A 22,429-nucleotide genomic window follows, 5' to 3' on the forward strand; every position below is an offset into this window, starting at 1 on the left:
TTCATTAATAAGAGTTAACTTGACTCATACTAAAAACTGTAATTAGTATCATTTAGGCTATACAAGAGTAACCACGACCACATGCTACAATGTACTGTAATACTGTGTCTTAAATGTCCTCATTTGTCACTTCAAGGAGCAGAAATCCCCGGCCCTCCAGGACCAGCTGGTTTTCCTGGAGTCAAGGGTCACCAGGGCCTGCCAGGGCCTTCAGGACCCTCTTTTCCTGGGCCTAAAGGGCCAAGAGGGCCACCTGGTGACACAGGTATCCTATCTAGTAATATCAATAGTACATCTACTACACCAGTTTATTAGGGTGTGGGGCAATAATACTCAGATTGTATTATGTTGTTACGATTTCATTGCACTCTCTGACTTTTTTCACTCTCCATTCATTAAGTTCAGTTACAGTGGTTACATTCATTGTTCAGTTTCTGTATATATGAGATAAGATGTTACATTGCTGTGTATTTCTTCCTTCAGGACATCCAGGCTTCCCAGGTGAACCTGGTTACCCTGGCAAAGAATGCCACACGCTTTCACCAGGACTCTATGGAGATATAGGATACGGAGGGCCTTCAGGACCCCCAGGTGTGTATGTGTGTGACCTTTCATCTGCTTGTCTGTATTCATCTCCATCTTTGCGTGGCCACATTTAGAACAGAACATGGATTTTCATGCATGTTTATGTTTAACTGTGGGTATTTGTGCCTTTTCATGTCTGTCCATAACTGGCTTTTTTTAATTGCATTATTAGGTCCTCCTGGGTTACAGGGGCCTCCAGGCAGCAGCATCTTCTCCAAAGGAGACCCAGGACCAATTGGTCTCCATGGTTTGCCAGGCCGTAAGGGAGATAAGGGCCTCCCAGGACCTCCTGGATCTCAGAACTATGCAGGCGTTATTGGACCAAAAGGTACACTACAGTGTCAGACTGCTATCATCAGTATTTACAGTCTTGCCATTCACTTGACTGCACTTTAATTATTGCTGCACTTTGACAGGTGAAAGAGGTCCTAGTGGTCCCATGGGTCCTCCAGGACCCAAAGGTCAGCAAGGTTTTCCTGGGCCTCAAGGCCACAAGGGAGAAACTGGTCCACGTGGAGAGATTGGTGAGTGCCACTGCGAGTGAAAATATTTACTAGTATTTTTTATAAATCCTTTTAAGGATTTGTTTCATGGTAGAATGTGCAGAAAACATTGTGACAGGGAGGCAAGTAGAAAATATTAATTCAATCAATGAGATAAAAAAATAGTTTGAGATCTATATATGTGATATTTGTTCCACTATCATTAATTTATGATTTATTATCACTTATTCAGCCCTACTGATATGTTGTGGTATACTGTGTGTTACTACACTACATCTGGTAATCAGTGTATGTGTTTTCCCAGGTGCCAAAGGTCCTCCCGGTGATTCTATCAGTGAATCACCAGGGAGAGCTCCCCCTGGATTCCCAGGACCACAAGGTCTCCCAGGATCTCAGGGATTCCCTGGGGATGTGGGTCCTCCTGGGACTCCAGGACGTAAAGGTAAGAGAATCTAATGTATTCTCTGTATATGTGTACATGCTCAGAGTCTGAATCAGAATCAGTTTTATTGGCGAATTATGTTGAACACACAAGGACTTTGACTCTGGTACAGAGGCTGCCTGTGCGTTTTCATAAGGCAACAAAAATCATCAATGTTAATATTCACAAATTATTGCATTAGGGGTGTTTGCCGTCATCCCGTTATATAAAAATACACAGATTAACTGTTAATAAGAGTGATTTGTCCTTGTTTGTGTGTCTTGTGTGTTACAGGAGTGAAGGGTCCCAGAGGGTCTATGGGTCTTCCTGGCCTAAAAGGTCCTCCTGGTTCTAATGGTCCGATTGGAGACCCAGGAGAAACTGGTTCACAAGGATTTATTGGACCCCAAGGTGAATAATCAGATGTAATTATGTAACAATCCCAAAAGGCTATAATGAAAACAGTCTGTTACACAAGAAACTGCACAAGATTAACAGGGCTTCTTATTAAACAAGATGCTGAATTTATACAGAAAGCTTTTGAATAAACAACAAGTAACTGATTTCGTCTCTGCTTTGGTTTTTCCATGCTCTTAACCATCCTCATGACACCCACCTGCTACTTCCTCAACCTCTCCAACCTCCAGGTACCCCAGGTCCTTCAGGTGATCCAGGTGAGCCAGGCTATAGGCGGTTGTCGAAGTCAGGCTTACTTTTGGTTGTCCACAGCCAGTCAGTTCAGGTGCCACAGTGCCCTGAAGGCAGTAGTCTGCTTTGGACAGGCTACAGTCTTGTCTACCTGGAGGGACAAAAGAAGGCTCACACACAAGATCTGGGTAAGGGGCTGCATAAAGTGATATTTTTGTTGGTATTTTCAAGTTTATTTATACAAAAAAACTCTTTTACCTTCTTTTCCTTCATTTGCCCACTCCCTCTCCCTGTAGGCCAGGCTGGCTCCTGCCTCCCCATTTTCTCTACTATGCCTTTCTCCTACTGCAACAACGCTGCCTGTCACTACTCTAGTCGCAACGACAAATCCTGCTGGCTCTCCACCACTGCTCCCATACCCATGATGCCACTCTTTGGCCAGGAGATTATCTCCCACATAAGCCGTTGCGTTGTGTGTGAGACACTTTGGCCTGCAGTTGCTTTTCACAGCCAGGATCACACAGTCCCTGCATGCCCACCTGGCTGGAGGAGTCTGTGGACAGGGTACTCTTTCCTCCTGGTGAGTGCAATCAAAGGTTTGATTGCGTATAAAAGAAAAATGCTGTCAAAAACCCTGAATGTGCCTTCTTGTCTTCAGCAAACTGGGGCGGGTGACAAAGGTGGTGGTCAGGCTCTGACGTCTTCTGGCAGCTGCCTTAAGGATTTCAGAACTCACCCCTCCATAGAGTGCCAGGGCGCGCGAGGCTCCTGTCACTACTTTGCCAACCTCTACAGTTTTTGGCTGACTACAGTGGCTCACACAGAACAGTTTACCACCCCAAGGACTGACACCATCAAAGCAGCTGACCAACAGCGACGCAAGGCCAGTCAGTGTCATGTCTGCCTCAGAGGCTAATAAAGGTTGTAAGTTTAATTATTTTTAAGCCATATTAAGCCATTCCATTTTGAAAACCTAATTCTTATCATCACTCAAGTTTATATTTAGAAATTTGGTGACATCTGTTTACAAAAATACAGCTCTACAGTTAATGCAGTGTTATATAATTTTGCTGTTACTATATCTTGTGATACATATGAGGTGTTATTTCTAATGATGAAGATGTTTTATTGTTGCTGCTCATTTTGTATTCGCTAAACCTTCTACAGAGAAATATTCAAAAGAACTTGTGTTCCTCAGTTAAAATGTTTTAAAAAATGTAAACATTCAATACAGTAGCTGTTGTGGTTGACAACACTACAACCTACATTCAGAATTCCCAGGATAAGAAAAAATAAATAATTTCTACAGGATACAGTTCTTCCATATCAGGTTTCAAGTTCATATTTATTTATTTCTCTCAACAAAACCCAAGTGACAATCAGAATACAGTACTTTTTTCCTCAAACATGTTTTTCCTTTTCTTTTTTTTATTACGCAAAACAAGAGAACACTCAGTGCAATAAGACAGAGGACTCTGACAGTGTGGTGCTCTCTCTACCTTTTCACAGTGCACGTTTATACACACGAAACGATTGTACATCATCATTATTACATTTCCGACCTCCACCAACGTCATGGATAGGGCAAAGTGAATGCCTTAAAACAATCATTTTAAAGATTCGACTTGCATACAGTGTTGCTTGGCACGCACAACACACACAGCTCTCCCACTCACACACACATACAGGTACAACACAGAGGGACCTCTGTACAGTAGCAATGATTCTCACCAGAGAGGGGGTACTGCACTTGTACTCTGAGGGCTAGCTCATTTGTCAAACTCATACTATTTTGGCAATGTCAAAATTGCATTTTAATGTGCAAGGAGAACCAATTTAGATAATGTAAGCAAGAGGCTGAGGTAGAGGGAGAGGGGCGTGAATGTAACCAGCCTGATTAAATGTGATGGAAGAAAATGGGTAGTGCAGTTTTTAGATTTTTTAAATTTTTAAACAAGGCCTCAAATATTGGTAGGCCTGTATGCAACCCCTGTCCTTTTCACTGGTCAGAGATGTTGCCATGTGATAGGTCCTTAAACAATTTGATCTCTATAAACGGTTGCCAGCCAATCAAATTGGAACTACTGTCAGAGACAACCACCCATAGATGACTGTATGTCACACACAGTCAGTCTCCTGAGGCTTTACCTCCCAGCCAGTAAATTAAAACTTCCATGGCACATCTCACTACTCATAACATTTTCAAAAATATATATATAAGCATAATCTTGATAGTGATTTCTTAAGCAAGTGCATATGGCTATTATAATCTGCAATAAAATTAAGAAATGCTCTAAAAGCTCAGGTGTTGATTGTACGGGCTGGTCGTTGGCATCAAGTATTTACACTGTGTCATGGTGCTCGCAGTGTGCGTGGAAAAGTGAAGGCGCTGGCACCAGCTACTGCCACCAGCCCCATTTCAAATAACCCAACGTCCAAAGTGCAACCACAGCCATATTTCTCTTTTACAGGCTTTGGCTGGTTTGGGAAATGATACCGTATGTTGTATGATGTATGTTATAATTTACTACCTTCTCATCCTACCCTCCGTGTATCTTAACAGAAACACTTCACCTTTTCTCTGTCCTCTACAACATGCCAGCCACCAGGTTTACTTACAGTATATTCAGCTGCTTCAAAAGGCTTTGATGTAGTGAATACACAGCTTCTTACTGTAATATACAAACTGAAGCACACAAAGTTTCCTGTTTCTGTTCTAGGACCAACTGTTGTACATTCTACAACATACTGGACCAGGCATACAGGGAGCTCGAACCTAAAGCACGTTTGACGTTAACGCCTCAACTTACAATACAACAGTGAAAATGTAAAGTATATAAAGACAGAATTGAATAGTCCATTCATTTTAGTGCAGGTGGAGCACAACAAAGAGCTGGGCATAAGAAAATTCTGCTACTACAGTATAAGTATTCATAGATTATGGTTTCAAATGTTAAATAACCAACACAAAAATAACATAAAAACAAACATCTACATCTTCTATACTTACTTTATGCTGCTTTTTAATTCCCATCTCATTTAGAAAATACCTATTCATCAAATATCTATTCTACTAATTATATTACAAGAATACAGTCACAGAAAATAGAAAAATATCAATTATCACCAGTGATGATAAGAAAACATGACAACCTGAACAAGCAGAAATATTGCTGTGGTAACCACCATTGTCCTTTGACATCAACGATTATCATCCCTCCAGTGCTCTTATTGGCTGTCCCGATGTCACTGATGTTGCAAGGAAGAATCAGCACAACCCAGAGGAAAGAGGAAGGGGGCATCATTGGGGTTTTGTGTGGCAGGAAGGTGCATTTTTACTGTCAGATGGCTGTGTCCCAGAATACAGTTGTCTGTGTGGGGTAAGGAGGAGGACGGAGCTTTTTAGCCCCACTGCTTTTCCCCCAGCTTGGGAGGAAAGATGCATTTTCTTGCTTGCACTGATTCCGCTCCTGGTGCCTGTCCTCACTCCTGTCTGGAGGAGGAGGGGGAGACCTCTCTGTGGATCTCTGTAGGTGCGGATGCTGTCTGGAGCGGATCTCCATACATAGGGTTCGTTTCCTCTCGATCTGTTCTAGCATAGTGGCGTCTCCACATATCCATGGCATCTGGGGCATCTGGACACAGAGTCAGTGCATGACATGAAGTAATCAAACCAGTTAGAAGAGCACGAAAAAGATAAAGAATACATATCTTAAGTGAAACTGAGTAGTGTTCCAAGTTGTGTGCTCATAAGAAGGTAAAAGACCTGTGACAGGCTAAAAATACTGTTAAGGATAAGGCTGATCATTTTCTGTATTAATAGTATCTTCAGCAATCTCCATACAGAGACTAAAGCCAACAATAAATTGTCTCACAGTTAATGTCTGTCAGATGTCAGTCCTGGGTTATGTTGTTCATCTGTGTGACAGATCTCCACTGTTGTTCAAAAATGATTTAAAACATCAGGGAAACACATCACTGCAATGGGTGACACGTTTTCATTACGAAACCCCAGACCTGATTATGTTGGCCCAAAGGCTCCGAGCGGCCATAATTTCCTGAAGATAGCGGGAACAACAAAATCGCACACGAGCTCTCAGCTTTGCAAATTAAGAAATATGTCACCCAGTGCAGCAGTTTGTTTCACTGAAGTGTATTTAATCTTTTCTGAACAACAGTAGCGGTCTGCGGCACAGTCGAGCAAGCTGATCCATGACTGACACACTGATGGGCATTAATCGTGAGTAGTGGCAAATCATTGGTTTTAGTCTCTTTATGGAGTGTGTTGAAAATACTGTTAATGTAGAAACAGGCCTTGTCCTTTAGAGGAAATCAAACAAATCTACATGCCTGACTGTGATGGGTCTCTGATGCTCTCCTTTGTGGAGTTCCCACTGGTGAGGGGTTAGCAGGCAAAGAAGGTGAGCGGCCATACTTTGGTACTGCTTTCATATCTACAAAGGAAGGACAAGTCAACCTTTTGTCATATGTAATGAAATCTGGACACTTTATGTTGCAACATATAATTCAATTTAATGTTTAATGTTAGAGTCTGAATTTGAGGTTTTAACTCTCACCATTTCCTGTTCCCGTGGTCACTGGTGGGCTACCAGATGATCTTCTGTGGTGAGTAGGTGTTGTTGTGGTTGAATGCTGCCCTGACATTGTGCTGTCAATCCTCTTTTGTGCTTTTGATTGGTCCAAGCTGTAATTTGCTCTGTTATCTCGTCGGGGTGTGCCATCTGCTCTGTATCCCTTTTCTTTGTTATCACACCTATACTCCATTGCACAGGGGGGCTTGGTGTTTTTCACATCATAATGATGCTGCTCTGAGCCATTCAGACTTCTGTCTTTGCTGTCCCGTCTCACCTCGAGGCCGGTTCTGCTCAGATCTTTACTGTCCTGCCTGGGAAGAGGTGGAGGAGGAAGATCTCCTCCATTGTGAAAGCTCCGCTCCCTTCCTTCATGCTTGAATTCAAAGCTGTTGCCAACCCTGTCTTTGCTGTTGCTGCTTCTGGATGTTTCTTGTCGGGGTAGTATCTCAGGTGGCTGATCTATTCTACCTTCATGTCTATATTCCATATCATTCCTTGCCCTTTCTTTGCTATCCTGTTGGGATAAAAATTCAGGACGATGGTCCTTGCTATCATGCTTATATTCTGCTCCAGTTCTAGCTCTGTCTTTGCTTTCCTGTCGGGGTAGAAGCTCAGGTGGCCTGTCTCTGCTTTCATGCTTTGAGTCCATACCGTTCCTGGCTCTCTCTTTGCTATCCTGTTGGGGTAAGAACTCAGGTGGCTGATCCAACAGTTTCTCTCTGCTTTCGTGTCTAGCGTCTATGCTGTTTCTCGCCCTTTCCTTGCTGTCTTGTCGTGGTAACAACTCGGGTGGCTGATCTAGCAGTCTATCTCTGTCTTTGCTGTCCTGTCTCAGCAACGACTCCATTCCATGTCCTCCGCTCCGATCTTTGCTGTCTCTCCTTGGCATCAGGTCACCATTGCTGACCCCTCTGTCCTTGGAGTCTCTTCTTAACAAAGGGATGGGTTCTAAGGAGCTGCAGCCCCTGTCTTTGGAGTCCTGTCTCACAGGGATGGGCTCTACACTGCTGCAGCCCTGGTCCCTGCTATCCCTGCGAACAGGTGGTGCTTCTACACTGCTACAACTGTGGTCTTTACTGTTGCATCTGTTGGGCATTTGCTCAGCCTTGCTGCTCCCTCTGTCTTTGTCTTTGTTTCTGTCTCTCCTGTGAGAAACCTCTTTGCTGTGGGGCTCTTTGGAATCTCGTTTGGACTCCTTACTGTGACTGTGACTGTGGCGCTCTTTGCCTTCACGCTTGGACTCACTGTGAGACTTGCTTTTGGACTCAGCTGTAAAAGAACAGGGTAAAACTATTCAGAAAGAAAATATTTAAATGATTCTAACACCCAAACTTATTATATGCATATTGGTGAAAAAATATCAGTGATCATTAAATAGTACAGTATTTTGCTACAAGTTTCTGCACTGCTATTAAATTTCCACTAGGTGTCACTCGGTACTCACTGGGGCAGCTGCTGTAAACCACTGGAGTTTACAGCAGTAGATGTGGGCTCAAAGGCATCAGAACATTTCATTGCCCACTAATGATAGTGTCTAATGACAGACACTACAATGTTTTAGTAAAGATGCCACATTTGTCATACTTAGCTTTTTAGTGTGTGCAGTTCCATGTGTGTGTAAAGAGAGTGAGTGTGGCGATTTAACCAGTTAGTAAGTGGGTCAGTCTAGCTGCTGCTGCCTTTATTGCCTCAGAAAGGAAGATAACAAAAATGTACCTCCATTCATTGTGTTACTTTTGTGCACTCATTACACTTTATGCACTTGTAGCCAATAACAGAGCAAAATGTAAAACCTGCCAATGGTTTAGCCCCACAGGTGTTAGGATAAACATAAAAAAATGAAAAAGGTCTGTCTACACAGCCCAATACACTGATGTATAGAGAACACATGCAAACACTTTACAAACCATGTGGGACTAGAGAACAGGGCTCACTGGTGAGACATTAATGTGAATTCCTGGCACCTAAATGCAACCTTTGACTATCTAACATTCACTTAGTGTAAGACATTCATTAGAAAGTTTATAGAAATCACAGTATTAAACAGCAAATGTGCACCAACTGTATCAGTAAATTGCCTCAGCTTCCACTCCCCCACTTCTGCAAAGCTGGCCCAGCTACACAATTGGCTTAATCATGAGTGCAGTATGTGCTGATTGGACAGAAAAGAGAATCTGAAATCCTCTGATCAGGTAAAGATTTGAGCTGAGAGCCATAGCTATCCCAGTCTGGAGCGCCTTGCTCTCTTGTAGACCAGCATGCCCTGAGCTGTGATTGGTTGCATTAGCCATGGGGAGGGAATCTGCAAATAAGAAAGAAGAATTTCTCCTCCATCCACTGTTGCTATGATGCAGTTGCTAAGAGCGTAGAGTAAGGATAGATGTACCAACTCTGTAGTTCTTTTATGATTTATGCACAAAATGCACTCGAATAAATGTATTTTGGAGCAGAGTTTTATTTATTTATTTCCTTTATTCTTTTCAGCTGCAGAGCTCATCTCAGAGGTGGGATATAGTTGGAGGTTTATATCAGCCATAGGGTAAAATTCATTGTAAAACCTCTCAAAGTTATTAGATAATGTTAATTTAAAATAATGTATGACATGCCTCTAACACTACACTTCATGTATTAATCAAATGCCCAATAGCTTGGTTTAGTGCCTGCAGTGATTAGTTTTTAGTCATTTACACTAAGTACATTCCATTTCAAAATATTCAAGGTTAAAATGGTTATTTTCACACAAAATAATGGTTGTATTTTGCATAAGAAGAAGAATGTTCATGTATGACTGACTGATCTGACTGATGAAGCTGCTGGCATCTCACACTGTGACTCAAAATGCCAGCAAAGTGATTTACAGTTTACATCTTTTTTGTAAACATTGTGCACACAGTGTTTTCTTTTACAGTTGCATTGATTTTGGCAGTGTTTTGAGCATGGCAGGGCTATCTGTATTTAAATATTATGCTTACGTATTTATAAGTAATGCTGCCTGATGGACTAATGCCACTGCTTTATTCTCTAATCCCCTCAGATTAAATCATATGATCTGTATCAAAATTGGCTTGCTGAGGCTAGATGAAATACAGAGAGTGCCACAAACATGGTACTGTAAAAGTGATGTATTCTCTTTAAAGCCAGGGTAGGATGTGTTAAACCAGAACAGGGATAATTTACCCTATCACTAGTTAAGGAACTGAAAACTACTTTTTTGTTTTTTCTTAGGAGTTTACTGCAGTCAAAGCATTTAGACTTGGATGCTGTCTGTGTCTTTCATGGACACTTTGGAATGTGATTCCTGGTCTTCAGCCTTTGCAACTCATGTCTAGTGTTGGTAGGGTTTCTCCAAGGACATGCAGTTATAAGCTGTCTACGCTCTCCAGAAATGAGACACATAAATAAATTCAAGGACGTGTTTATGCCCTTTGCTTTGCTACATCCTAGAATGATAAAAACAAATGCGTGGAATGACTCACTCTCTCCAGGTTCTTTAGACTTTCTACCACTGGAATTTTTCTTCAGCATATTCCGGCCTGTGGTGAACAGGTTGGTTAGTTCGTCCAGTGGGCTGGTGGGTGTCCTTGAGCGCCCTGCAGACACATTCTGCATAGAACCATGGAGTCGACCTGCACTGTCTTGAGGTGGTGAGCCTTTGCCATGAGGGGTGGCAGAGGCACTCCGTGGGAGACCCCCAGGGAATGGCAGTGGAGCGTCAAAGGGAGCTGTACGCATGAGGCTCAGAGGCGTGAGACAGCGGCCCATGCTGACTGGCGATGGGCAAGCAGAGTGGCTACGCTGATAGGATGATGTGGAGCAGGATTTGTAGAGGGCACAGGGTAGAGGAGGTGCAGAGGAGCGCCCTGAGATGGTGAGGGTTGGGGTGGCAGTGAGCTCCCGTCGGTTATGTGCAGAGGAGGCAGGCTCAGAGGAAGATGTTGGGGATTTGCTATAGGATTGATTGTCCATCATGGGCAGTTTGTTTACATCTAAAGGGGTGAGGGGAGACTCGTCTGAGTTGGGTGAACGCTGGGCTGGTGCTGGTGGGAACACCAACAATGGAGGCCGATGGGTGAGTAAATTGGGAAAAGGTGCAGGAATGTCACAGAGGGGAATGTTTCGAGGTGTGGAGCAGCGGCTGAGAGGTTCAGGATCATAGGGTGCTGGGGTGGGGCAAGCAGAGCGGCACCCCACGGGATCAGTACGGTACTCCATATCATCTAGAGCTGGGTATTTCATCTCCTCATACACAGACTCTCCTGGCTCCTCATCCTCACTCTTCAGGGGTTCTCGTGCTCCAACATCAATCCCGCCCATCTCTATGTAGACTGGTTCATCTTCGCAGTCATCTATGGGGCTGTCATCACTGTGTGGAGGTGAGGGGTTGTGTTCGCAGGGGGAAGTGACATAGTGGAGAGGTCTAGATGAGCAAACCCCACTAACCCCGTGACTCTTGATGTAGGACTCATCAAAGGAAAAGCTCAGTTGTGTGTTGGGGTTCCTCTTAGGTTTGGGTGGTGGCACCCTCCTGCAGTCCTCACTGCATCCTTGAGCTGCTAAGGGTTAGAGAAAAAAAAGTCTAAACACAAATCCATTGGAGAAAATCACATTCATAAGCACCATAAGATAATGAATACGTGTCTCTTGTATGGTTTATTCATTTGCTGACTTTTATGTCGTCATTCTGACTGATATTGTATTGTGATACATTGTTGTTGTGTATTCTGTGTATCATTTATCATTCAGTGACTCATTATCATTAAAATAAAGCCTGCTGCAGTTCTGTGGGTCACGTGGTTCAATGTGTATAGCTCAGAGCAATATCTTGACTCAGATATGTGGGAATAGCTGCGTTATATGCATGTTTCTAGGTCACATATATAGCAGCGGACTAGTATGTGAGTATATTATCTGGGTCACACACTGTAGAGATTCTTTCTGATAGTGGTGATGTAGCACTGGAGGATGAATCTCTTTGATGGCGCTATGGTGCTATGTTCACGCTGACTATACACTGCACAGTAAGGTCCCAGTGCTAGTTTACTTAGTAGACGGTGCTCTATACCACTGAGTTGCTCACAGGTCAGATACTGAGATGTTTGATTAGTACTATCCCTTTTTCTGATTTGTAAGGAGAGATGAGTGTAAAAGCCAGGCCATGGCTGATATCTTCAAACAGCAGATTTTACACCTTTAATAATTCAATAGATGGTTCACTTCCTGTAGTTGCATGACTCACCACCATCATGGTCATTTGCATGAACACATATGCACATTCCTTCATATTCGGAAAGGAAGATTAGGACAAGTATGTGCACATTTTATCACACAGTGTCACAACTTATGAAGTGAATCTTTCTAGAAAACTGTGTAGGTGTTTGCCAAAGTTTTTTTCCTGTCACATATGAATGTTTGGTTTTGATGTATATTCTGGCTGAAAGTTAGATAGGAATCTATGGATCCAGTCTTTTAAATAAGTTGAGAAAATAACTAGCAAAAAACATTGAATTTAAAATCAAGAAAATCTAGTACAACAAAGCTTAAGACTAAAAATCTACTCAGAGCATTTAATTTTGTTTTGCACTGGTATTTTGCATGCCACACATTTATCCAAGCTGATGTTGATGTCAACGATGATAATTTGCACTTAAGATGAAACAGGCCTTTTGGTTCCACATTTTCTGCTCATTACCACTAATTAATAGGGTGTTAATAGAAGATCTGGTTCAAGCCAGATGTGTTTCTGATGCATTTAATTGGGCTGATATAGTGCTAACATTCTTGTGTGCGCTTTCTCTCCCTTTCTTTGTGTGCATATGGTAATACATACTCAATAGATATGCCTCTTTCCCACAGATGCCAAATAGATTACTACACTAACAGGTTTGCACGGTGGATACTGAGATCTGTTTTAGCACCGATGATGAATCTATCCCTCCAAGCATCTTTTATTCCCTGTCCCTTCTCTTCTCCTGTCTCTACAGCTCCCTCTTGTCCCCCCTCCCCCTGTAGTGGATGTGTTTACCCGCAATCCGTTCTCCCTCCCTCTCCTCCTGGGGAAAACGAATCTAGGTCAATCGCTCCTCCTGAATGAGTTCTACTTTGACAAACTCCTCCCCTTTCTGCTACAACGCCAGCTACAGAGCACACAACCCTCCCCTCAGCCAGGGACACCCCCACACGCTCACTCTGATTGGCTCAGAAGCCTCAGACTGCAGCATCTCTGGAGCCCCACTGGCCTGAGCTGCTCAGTGATGCTGTGATTGGCTGGGCTGCAGGGGGTCTTGTTTCTGTGGGATGGTTGCCGTGGCACCCAGGAAGATCTGTGTGCACACAGAGAGATTCCCACCAATCTGAGCCAGGCTGGGCGACTCTCTCAACATCATGTTGGCAGATGGCTTCCAAACCGAAATGGAGTCAAAGCTCCCCGCAGCCTCTATATCTCTTTGCTGCAACAGTTTCTTGCCACATAGACCTTTATTTTATATTTCTGTTTTATTTTTCAGGTCATGTTTGTTATGTACCGTACCACGTACTGATTCTTTTCTAAAAATGAAAGTACTGTGCACTGTGCATTTGCTATACAGCTGTGACCGAATCTGTGGATTGCTGAGACAAAACATTCCTTCAGCTTCCTATTTTTTCCATTAAAGATTTTCATACACTGCGTTGATAGTTATGCCCTCTTTATCATCCATGGCTGAACAGGCACATTGTGCTTGTTTATTTTGCTTCAGAAAACTGACTGGACTGATTGAATGCTTCCTCTGGACCTCGATCAAGGAAGCTCTACATTTTTGTTTTGCCAGTTTTTACTTGAATATAAAGTATGTTGTCCTTTATTGGTATTATTGAAGTAATTCATTTTTTTTAAACAAGGTTATGAAAATATCAGGGGACATCTGCTTTTTTTATATGTGCAATGAAAGCAGCTTTGACAGCTGACTGTGTGACTGATAACCTTTGATCCATCTGCATGGGTTACAGAAGTTTCAACTTAATACACAAACCTTGTTACTATCAGGACGTTACTCTCAACAACAGGAACCGTGACAGAAGCCAGATCTACTCTTTGAGCAAAAGATCATGTATACATTAACACCAGATGTTAATATACATGAGATTCTCAAGATTGGCAGTTATCAGAGCTACCATTAAATTCCACAGTAAACTAAATCTGCCAAGGCCTTGCATAGAAGCTATTTCAAGCACAGATTTGTGTATGAGGGTGCATTTTCTAAAGTTCAGAGCTTGTAAAAAGCCCAACAAATGTAGCAGTGATTCATATACATCACTATATGATATCTTTCTCTCTTTGCTCAACAAGTTACTACGCTATTTTAAACTGTAAAAGAGCACAATGAAAACAGACAAACTACAAGTTACAACTATGCACTACACAGTAGATGTTAGCATCCTAAATTGCTCTATAGTCTGTGCATTTCATAAACCTGGAATATATGTGCTTTGTGCAGCTATTCAAGCATGCTAAAGTCAGATGTATCCAGATTCTGACACATCTTCTAAGCATGTTACTGATTTGCAGGATGTTACCTCTATTATTACACCCAACATGTTTTAACTATGGTTTAACCCCTTTGTACTTAAAATATTATTAATGTTTCTTTAACAATATGCCAGTATGGTACTTAGTTGAATTATGCAGTGGATGGCTAGATGTCATGAAATGAGAGAGCAGCTATATATAGCACAGCTCTTTGGTATGAAGTGCCACCACCACTCACCGTCACATCTCTCCCCACGGCAGGTGGACACAGAACTGTGGTCCACTGCCTCAGACGACATGCTCAGCTTGGTAGCTGGGTCCCTCCTGGGCTTTGGTGGAGGCTGCTTCCTAGAAGTTGGGCTTCCCACTTCCTCCTCTCCTCCACCCCCACTGTTCCCACCACCGACAGAGTGGAGGGACTGGGATCGTATGGAGAAGCCCTGCTCACAGGCAAGGGCATGAGGGTGAGCCATAGGCATGTGTTCCTGGGGGTCTGGCATTGTAAAAGATCCCATACGTAAATGCTTGCCTTCTGTTGCTATGTCCTCACTCGTCCTAAAACAGAAAGAGAGGGAAGGTAGGTGCACAGGGTCTCATACACAGGTAAATATGAATAATAAACCCATAATATGTGATGCAAAAGAATGAGACATTTTGAAATGTACTGAAATATATCAGTTTACATTTCAAAGAGGGAGAAAAAACATGAAGACAAGAGAAAAATGAAGCTACCACAACCTCCGCTGCAAGCTTTTCCTTTTGGGGGACAGCAAAATTAGCACATACCCTGACACACAGATAATGGCATTCTCTAAATACACAAGCATAGTTATGTGTACTTATGCATTTCATTCTGTGCCAGCGGTTCCAACAATAAGAGCACTGAGGTAACAACAACAGACGTAGTGCCGCTGAAAACAGTCTCTCTCACGGCAAAGTATTGATTTGAATATAACCCTAGATATGACTGACACTCACGCAACCACACACAGAATTACACAGGATGCGAGAATGCCTGAATACAATCAATCCCTATAAAAGGATGATTAGCCTGAATGGAACATTAATGATGTCTGAGTTCAGAAAAGGGGGTCTGTGTATCTGTGTGTGTCTGTGTGTGTTGCAGAGTAATTGAGCTTTGACTGTTTTTATGAAAAATGGTTAGTATAAAATACATACATAAGTTTGCAACGTGTGCACACTGCAGTTTATTTATTTATTCACATATTACAGAAAGAAAAAACGCAATGCCAGAGATTTATATTTACATATGCATGCAAATCCCAAACAAATGGATGAATTTGCATGTGGTTTCACAAATCTCTGTCTGGTGTGAGTGTGTGCATACATGTGTGTGTGTGTGTGTGTGCCCTCTCATTGTGTGACTTTGCTGACTCTGACTCCCTCCCGCACAACTGCTGAACAGAAGGCACTTGGTGGGGTGGGTTCATTGGTCAGGGGCTTACCTCTGCCTAGCAACAGGGTATCCATGGAAACTAGACACAAAACAGCTGCCACTTCACAACAATGATAAAGTACATGTGCTCATCACAACTCTTCGGTGTGTATATATCATAACCATGTTACACTGATTTTAAACCTTTAATACAAGAGTAAGATGTCTGCAGTAAGGTGTTGAGGCAAAAAAAGCCAGAAAAAAAGTAAACCTCTAATCACGTAATCATGTATATTGTGTATAAAAATATTAATCATCCATGTTTGGGACAATATGTTTCTGAAAGAAGGATAAAATCTTCATTTACTGTCACAGGTGTCAGCAGCACAGCACTGACAGTCTCTTCGTCTCATATGTCTTGTGTGCATCTGCTGTGACTGTGTGCATGCACACCCATATGGGTTGTATGTGTGTGTGGGTGGGTGGGCGTAACTGGTGACTGAGTTATTTATAGTATATTTGCCCAGTGATTGGCTAGAGGATAGACCACAGGTGCACTTGGACCAGTTGGAACTGACTTGCAGTGGGGCAGCTCAGTTTCTTTTACCATGTGACAAGAAAAACAAAATTACAGAAGCACAACAAAAGAAGATCTATAAAAAAAATGGATTCAAGAAAGCTGTCTATATGAGAACGTGTGCATGTGTACAAGTGGGAAACAAAGAGGAAAGCAGCCGTTTGGAATTTGCATGGAAATGTAAATCTAAACAAATTTAATTGGGTGTGTGTGATTGTTTTTGTGGGGCGGACGGTGCATATGGGTGTGGGTGTTCATGAAAACACTTACATGTTTAAGTCAATTTGTGTGTGAGACTCTAACTTTGTCTGATGAAATACAACAAAAGAAGCCCAGAATGAGACAGCAGCAGGCAGAAAGGCCTGCCTCACTCAAACCTAGCATTGCTATTCTGATTGGACTATGACTTTTCCAGCTGTCACCAGGCAGAACACATCTCCTGCAACTGAGCTCACATTTCTCACTAATAGTTTTTTTCCTTCTTTGTCTTTATCAGCCTCCCCCCAAACACATTTCTCTACAAAGCTCTTTTTCCTTCATATAATCACACAGGCTATTTGTCCTTTCCTACCTTGTTCCAAGCATTTTGTGCTTTTCTGTTGGTCATGTTCATGCACACATGTACACAACCATACATGTAGTTGCTTGCACACTCACAGCACGCATGAATCTTTATGCTGTCTCAGTCAGTTACTGTAAAAAAATGGGTCGTCTCATTGACCTACTTATTGGCCTCATGAAAAAGCCACTTCTTCCAGTGACTGTGTATTAATATTTTAGCTTTGGCAACAGCTGAGAGACAGTGGAAGGATAACAGGACAGTAGATGCCACACTCCTTAAACAATGGCCTCTCCCATTCATCAAGTTACTGTATAGGACTAATAACAACTGAAATAATATTTTGCTGGTAAATGATAAAAAAAAACAGCCCAGGATAGATTTTAGAACTGTAACTAATGCTTTTGGTATAAAGTTGAACTATAAGTCAGTTTTGATCATGCAAGTGATGCACGGTACGTGCTCCTGAATAACGACATTTGGTCATATGTAAATGCTCAGCCCCAAAAGCACATCGATGCAATCATCTCATGCATAGTTAAAACTCCCAGGAGATATTAATACACTTCGTATTGTGTCAGACAGATTGACAGGAAACAACAATGTTCAGATCCCATGATAATATTGGACTGCATTTCCCATAAGCCCTGCCATTACAAACTGATCTTTGTTTAGCCTGCTACATTATTAGATTATTTGTTTGACAATCAAACTGAATAACCTTGTTTTGGATTCTACAAGTCTCTGAGCTCTACTGGAGGGATGAACACCATTCTTGAAAAAGTTATTCCCTTATGTGGTGTTTTGATGATGGTGGTGGAGACGTCGGTCCAAAATCTCCCATAGGTGTTGAACTGGGTTGAAAGCTGAAGAATATAAAGGTCATAGTGTAAAATTCACATAATTTTCATACTCATCAAACCATTCAGTGACCCCTTGTGCTCTATGGATGGAGGCACTGGCATCCTGGAATAGACCACTCATTTTACTGTACTTTGTCACCTGTCTGCACTTATGAGAACTGTAAAATTTTGTATATGGTTGGTTTTCAATGAATATTGCATGTGTTTCATGTGTGTTTTGTGATTTTTTAAAATTTTTTGTTTGTTTTTTGGGCAACACAGATGTCAATGTCATCACCAAAATATAAAAAGTTAGTGCTAGCTATTCTACCCAACAACACAAGCATGCCAAATGTATGGTCATGCTGGGTTGCCACACAATAGTGTTGCTGCACACTGGCAGTACTATAACTGCTTGTTCATCACAACATACAAACAAAAGTGCAGCAGCCTTTGTGTGACTCATGTCTGATGAGGTCAACTGGAAAAAATGTTTTCAAATTAGTTAAATATTACCAAATTATCACTGTATAGGAAGGCTCTAAACATCTCATTCCCACCCTCACGTCCTAACACACTTTCTGTGACAACCAACCCCTCCTCCGTCTTACTTATAAAAGCGTCCTCAAAAGTGGAGCAGCAGTGACTTCCATCCAAGGACAAGTCCCAAATAAGTTTAAAAGTGAAAAGTTAATTATCCTTTATAGATCATGGGTAGCACCAGCTCACACTGGCAAACCCCAAAATATGGCATCCTACCATTGCCACAGGGGCCCTCTGGCCACTTGTCCCAGTTTTTTTTAAACCTCTCCCTGAAGTGAACCTAGTGACATCCTTGCATTACAGAACAAAATCCCATTCATGTTTTGTAAGAAGACTACAGCAGCAAATGTACAGTACCTATCCAAACCAGATCAGTTTATATTTTTAAGATATTTTTGTGGAAACATTAGCCAGTGAAGCACTTTCTTTGTTTGTTTTCTTCCTACCTCCTTATGGCTTCCTCCTGTTTTCTTTTCTTGTCATTTTTCTCCTGTAGAAATGTCCTGTTTCTCTCATTCCTGGTGTGGTCCAAGTTCTGAGCTATCAAGCCGTTGTAGGTTCTCAGCCCATTCTCCTCAACATACTGGAAAAAACGGAACGTTTCCTCCTCTTTGGAGCTCATCATTCTTCAAGTGTTTCCACAGCATTCTGACGAAGAAAAAATTAAAATATTAGAAAAAATTATTGGACTATAAAAGACACAAAATACTACTAATTATATGGACTGCCACAGCATCATATATGAGTATGTTCTGAATGCATAACAAGCAATGTGACACATTGGGTTTGTGCAAACATGTACAGTATTTGTTTTTAAGGTTTCCAGCTGTTGCTGTGGAGGTCATGGCTTATGGAAAGTTTATGTTGGTGGTGAGACTTGGACCATGTCATGCATTTTCCCTGGAGGGCTGAAACATCCTTCCTCATTGTTCATTGCACAAGCACGTACACAACAGTCAAGGGACTCACTATCTAGCTGCAGTTACTCATCACCTTGAGTTTCAGTGTCTCCGTATCCTTACTGGCTGTGGTTCAGTAGCGGCTGTTCTTTTTCTCAGTTTTGTTTGCACATTTTCTGGCTGAAATTACTGGCTTTAACCAAATGAGCATCTGAATGAAGCTGAAAAAAAGACTTTCATCTTCTGCAATTATAAGATGTGTTGAGCTTGAATATGTAAATACAGTACTCCTTGGACAAATCACACAAAGAAATGAACTAACTTACTAGACTGTGATGGTTCTGCATGCTGTATATGGATGCCATTCAGTTTGGATGTTCTTTGCTGTCTTTTGATTCTGTACAAACACTATTATTTACAGTATCACTGTCATAGGAAAGAGCATGGATGTTGCTGTGAGGAAAAGCATTCACATGGGGCAATCATTCACACTTTTTAAATGGCAATCAATTTAAAATAGTATTGACCATAGATACTTAAGATTCAAACAAAGCATTAAGCAGCTAATACTGTTATTCAGTGTGCATTGTCATACAGCATGTGCTTGCCTGAAAAGCTGTGCACCTGCATGCAGCATAATAAACACAATGTGCAACAGCTGAATGTGAATTTTGAGAGGCCAGTGGTGGAAGAAAAGAGGACAGCACATGCCTTCATGTAGGTCAGTTGTTTTCTGATCAGCCCAAGACTCATGCTTGTTTACGTGTGAGAGAAGCACCGGGTGTGAGTGTGCACAGAGAGGGGGAGGGTGCTTATGATGAGGGAGGGCTTGGAAGGCAGCCAGATGGAAATTGCAGGGCCAACTGAGAGGCCAGCCATTGTCTAGCCATCCTCAGCATCCTTCTACCTTAGTCTGTCTATCATTAAGTCCAGCATGGGGCCTAGGTCAGTAGGTTTATCTGTCAGTTCCACTCCCTACAACACATCTTCAACTCCATTAGGTTTTTACAGGCATTAGGAGAGGACTGATAAGAGCCAACAAATGGAGCAGATCAGAGTTCAAACTAGGACACAGAGTCCTGGTGTCAAGTGGTGTTGCGATTTTTTTTTAAACCTGATTATCAGGTTTTTATCATTGATGCACAGGCACAGTCAGAGATCTGAGGCTGTACAAGAGAAGTAAATCTTTGCTTCTGAGGAGAAATGAGGTGAACCAGTTAGATGTGTTAAGCATGCAGCAATGGGAAGGCACAGTTCAAACAGTGTTTGAGCTGAATTAAGCTTGCCTGCTTAATCCCTGTAAGCCTACCGCTGCACTCTGCACTGGAATCAGCTTGTTTATCACACTGTTTTTTTATCAACCAAACCTTTCACACTGGATTGTCCTCCCATAATTCACTGATGTAAAATGCTATTTTTATTTGATTATCTCTCAATACAGCAACCCATCTCCCCCTCCCCTCACTCCCAACAGAGCTGCCTTCTTATTGCATTTCCTCCTCACTTGATGCATTTTCTGTGTTCTTTCGATCTCATCTATTCTCCCTCCCTTTGCCACAGTTGACATGGGCTGCAACAGCTGCAACACAGAGGTGCACTTTGCTTTAAAAGTAAATCAAAGTGGCACACATTTCTGTTTCCAGGCAACCATGTCACAGGAGAAGGGTAGCATGGATATTCTAGAGACACGATGTCAAAAAGATTGCCAAGGCCAGTAGTCTAGTGACAGCATGTGTGGGTGCTTGTGCATGCACAAACACAGACATTCACAGACCAGGGGAGTGGGCCAAGGAAAGGTTAAAATGCAAACCCAGTCATGCAGAGGTGCAACACTTGGCAGCTCTGCTATTGTGTTTTTTTATGTTGACTTCAATAGAGAGAGAGAGAGAGAGAGAGCATATATTAGCAGCAAAATTTGCTGGCATAATTCTTTGTGGGTTTGTGTGTCAATTTTGTGTAAAAGCAAGTGTTATGTTGAATACTCACAATAGGACTGTGTCCCTGCTGGTTTGTAGACCAATGTGTCTTCTGTCTTCCCCTGATGAGTCCAGTGCACGCTAGTGAACTCTGACCTTTGCTGGAGCACCAGTGCACAATTCCCCTTAAATCCACAGAGACTTCCATTTATTGTATGATCCAACTGATTTGCTTGCTAAAAGGAGTCCCTGTTACTCAGGATTAAGCTGGTGCTAGAGGGGAGCTGGGCCATTGAGTTCCCAGCCTGGTGCTCCGTCCCCTGGGTAGAAAAGGGAGGTGGAACCCCTCCAGTCCAGATAATGCCAAACTCCAAGCCAGGTGCCAGTTTCACTGCTCCACACATCTGCACATGTTAAGGACAGTGGGAAGATGCAGCATAGCAACAGACCGCACCCGCAGTGGCAAGCATGACACAAATACACACTAACACAATTTCTAATGCTTTTTTCCCAGAATGTCTTTCCTTCTGCTTAATATGTCCGAACACACAAAATGTCTTAAAGTGTCGCACCGGTGAAATGAATCCTCATCCACGGTGCCCTGAAGGTTGAAACCGAGGTGGAGAAGAGTGGTGCACGTTTCCAGGTATGGCATTCCCAGCTGGCTCTCTCTGCTCAGCCACACAGGTCTGTACAGGCACTATTTCCTTAAGCAGATAAATCTGGGCTTCCCAACTATAGATCACAACAAGAAGAACACGCCCACTGCATACTGTAGCCACCTTACAGCGTTCTCTCTCTCTCTCCTTCCTTTTCCTGCACTGCTGTTTCCTTTGCTATGTGCTTTTCAGTTCATCTTCATGCACTCTCATATCATAGTCTCTTCTTCTTTTAGTCATTTTATGTTTGTGCCTTGTGTGTCTTGGCTGCCTTTCCTTTGCGGCTGCACTGTAACTGGAGTCTGAATGTTTTTCTGTTTTCAGCACCACGGAGAGCTCTCTCTGTCAGAGGGTGAAGACACAACGTCCTCTTTCCCCAACAACCACTGCTCTTGCCCTCGCTAATGGCCCCTCCTCCTTCCTTCTCTCTTACAGCTAGTAAACAAAACCATGACTCAAACAATTAGTGAACACACTATACTCTCTCAAGTGTATTCATTACATGTGTTGTAGCCAAAACAAACCAAAAGAAAACAAAAAACAAAGAGGAGCAAACACGAGAGCAAAAATACATAAAAAGAGAAAATAGTGCTTTGCTGTTTCCAGTGCACATACACAGACATGCTGCTGCAAAATCAAAACATATTTGCATAGACCAACAAAGCGACCGGTCTAGGATAGACACTTGTTCCCAGTGGCCACTAAGATGAACAGGATGAAAACAGGGACAGAGTTGAGCCTGAGTTGCAGTATTTATCAGGGGGCTAATGCAGCTGCTTTGT

The 22,429-nt window shown here is 42.3% G+C and overlaps 2 protein-coding genes across 5 annotated transcripts in view; one reads left to right on the plus strand and one right to left on the minus strand.

Moving 5' to 3' along the window:
• The window catches only part of LOC109957725 (collagen alpha-4(IV) chain-like), a 21,290-nt gene extending 17,807 nt beyond the window's left edge, over nt 1–3,483 (plus strand). The window contains exons 40-48 of the mRNA XM_020595856.1: nt 137–265; nt 484–591; nt 758–913; nt 1,002–1,109; nt 1,393–1,530; nt 1,804–1,920; nt 2,157–2,345; nt 2,454–2,737; nt 2,816–3,483. Coding sequence (XP_020451512.1) covers nt 137–265; nt 484–591; nt 758–913; nt 1,002–1,109; nt 1,393–1,530; nt 1,804–1,920; nt 2,157–2,345; nt 2,454–2,737; nt 2,816–3,073 — 1,487 coding nt within the window. The 3' untranslated portion in view covers nt 3,074–3,483. The remainder of the gene's footprint in view (nt 1–136; nt 266–483; nt 592–757; nt 914–1,001; nt 1,110–1,392; nt 1,531–1,803; nt 1,921–2,156; nt 2,346–2,453; nt 2,738–2,815) is intronic.
• nyap2b (neuronal tyrosine-phosphorylated phosphoinositide-3-kinase adaptor 2b) lies at nt 3,484–21,955 on the minus strand. 4 transcript variants are annotated; one of them, XM_020595752.1, is made up of 8 exons: nt 21,059–21,955; nt 20,883–20,939; nt 18,620–18,821; nt 14,495–14,811; nt 10,229–11,305; nt 6,735–8,021; nt 6,508–6,611; nt 3,484–5,792 (listed from the first exon to the last, which is right to left on the minus strand). In XM_020595752.1, exons 3-8 carry the CDS (start codon nt 18,796–18,798, stop codon nt 5,499–5,501), a joined length of 3,258 nt encoding a protein of 1,085 aa, XP_020451408.1. In that variant the 5' UTR covers nt 18,799–18,821; nt 20,883–20,939; nt 21,059–21,955; the 3' UTR covers nt 3,484–5,498. The 4 variants fall into 4 exon arrangements, with proteins under 4 accessions (XP_020451408.1, XP_020451410.1, XP_020451407.1 ...); XM_020595754.1 differs by lacking the exon at nt 20,883–20,939 and having other exon boundaries at nt 10,229–11,302; XM_020595751.1 differs by lacking the exon at nt 20,883–20,939.
• Nucleotides 21,956–22,429: the final 474 nt, after the last annotated feature.

Source organism: Monopterus albus, unplaced genomic scaffold (assembly GCF_001952655.1).
Source record: "Monopterus albus unplaced genomic scaffold, M_albus_1.0 scaffold28.1, whole genome shotgun sequence".
NCBI lineage: Eukaryota > Metazoa > Chordata > Actinopteri > Synbranchiformes > Synbranchidae > Monopterus > Monopterus albus.

Excerpts from the sequence above, each read along its gene's own strand:
- nyap2b (XM_020595751.1), bottom strand. The coding sequence starts at position 18,798 with ATGATGAGCTCCAAAGAGGAGGAAACGTTCCGTTTTTTCCAGTATGTT. Across the intron at positions 6,612-6,734 it reads GACCACGGGAACAGGAAATG|ATATGAAAGCAGTACCAAAG; the intron begins GTGAGAGTTAAA and ends CTTCCTTTGTAG. Across the intron at positions 5,793-6,507 it reads CAGAGACCCATCACAGTCAG|ATGCCCCAGATGCCATGGAT; the intron begins GCATGTAGATTT and ends CTCTGTGTCCAG.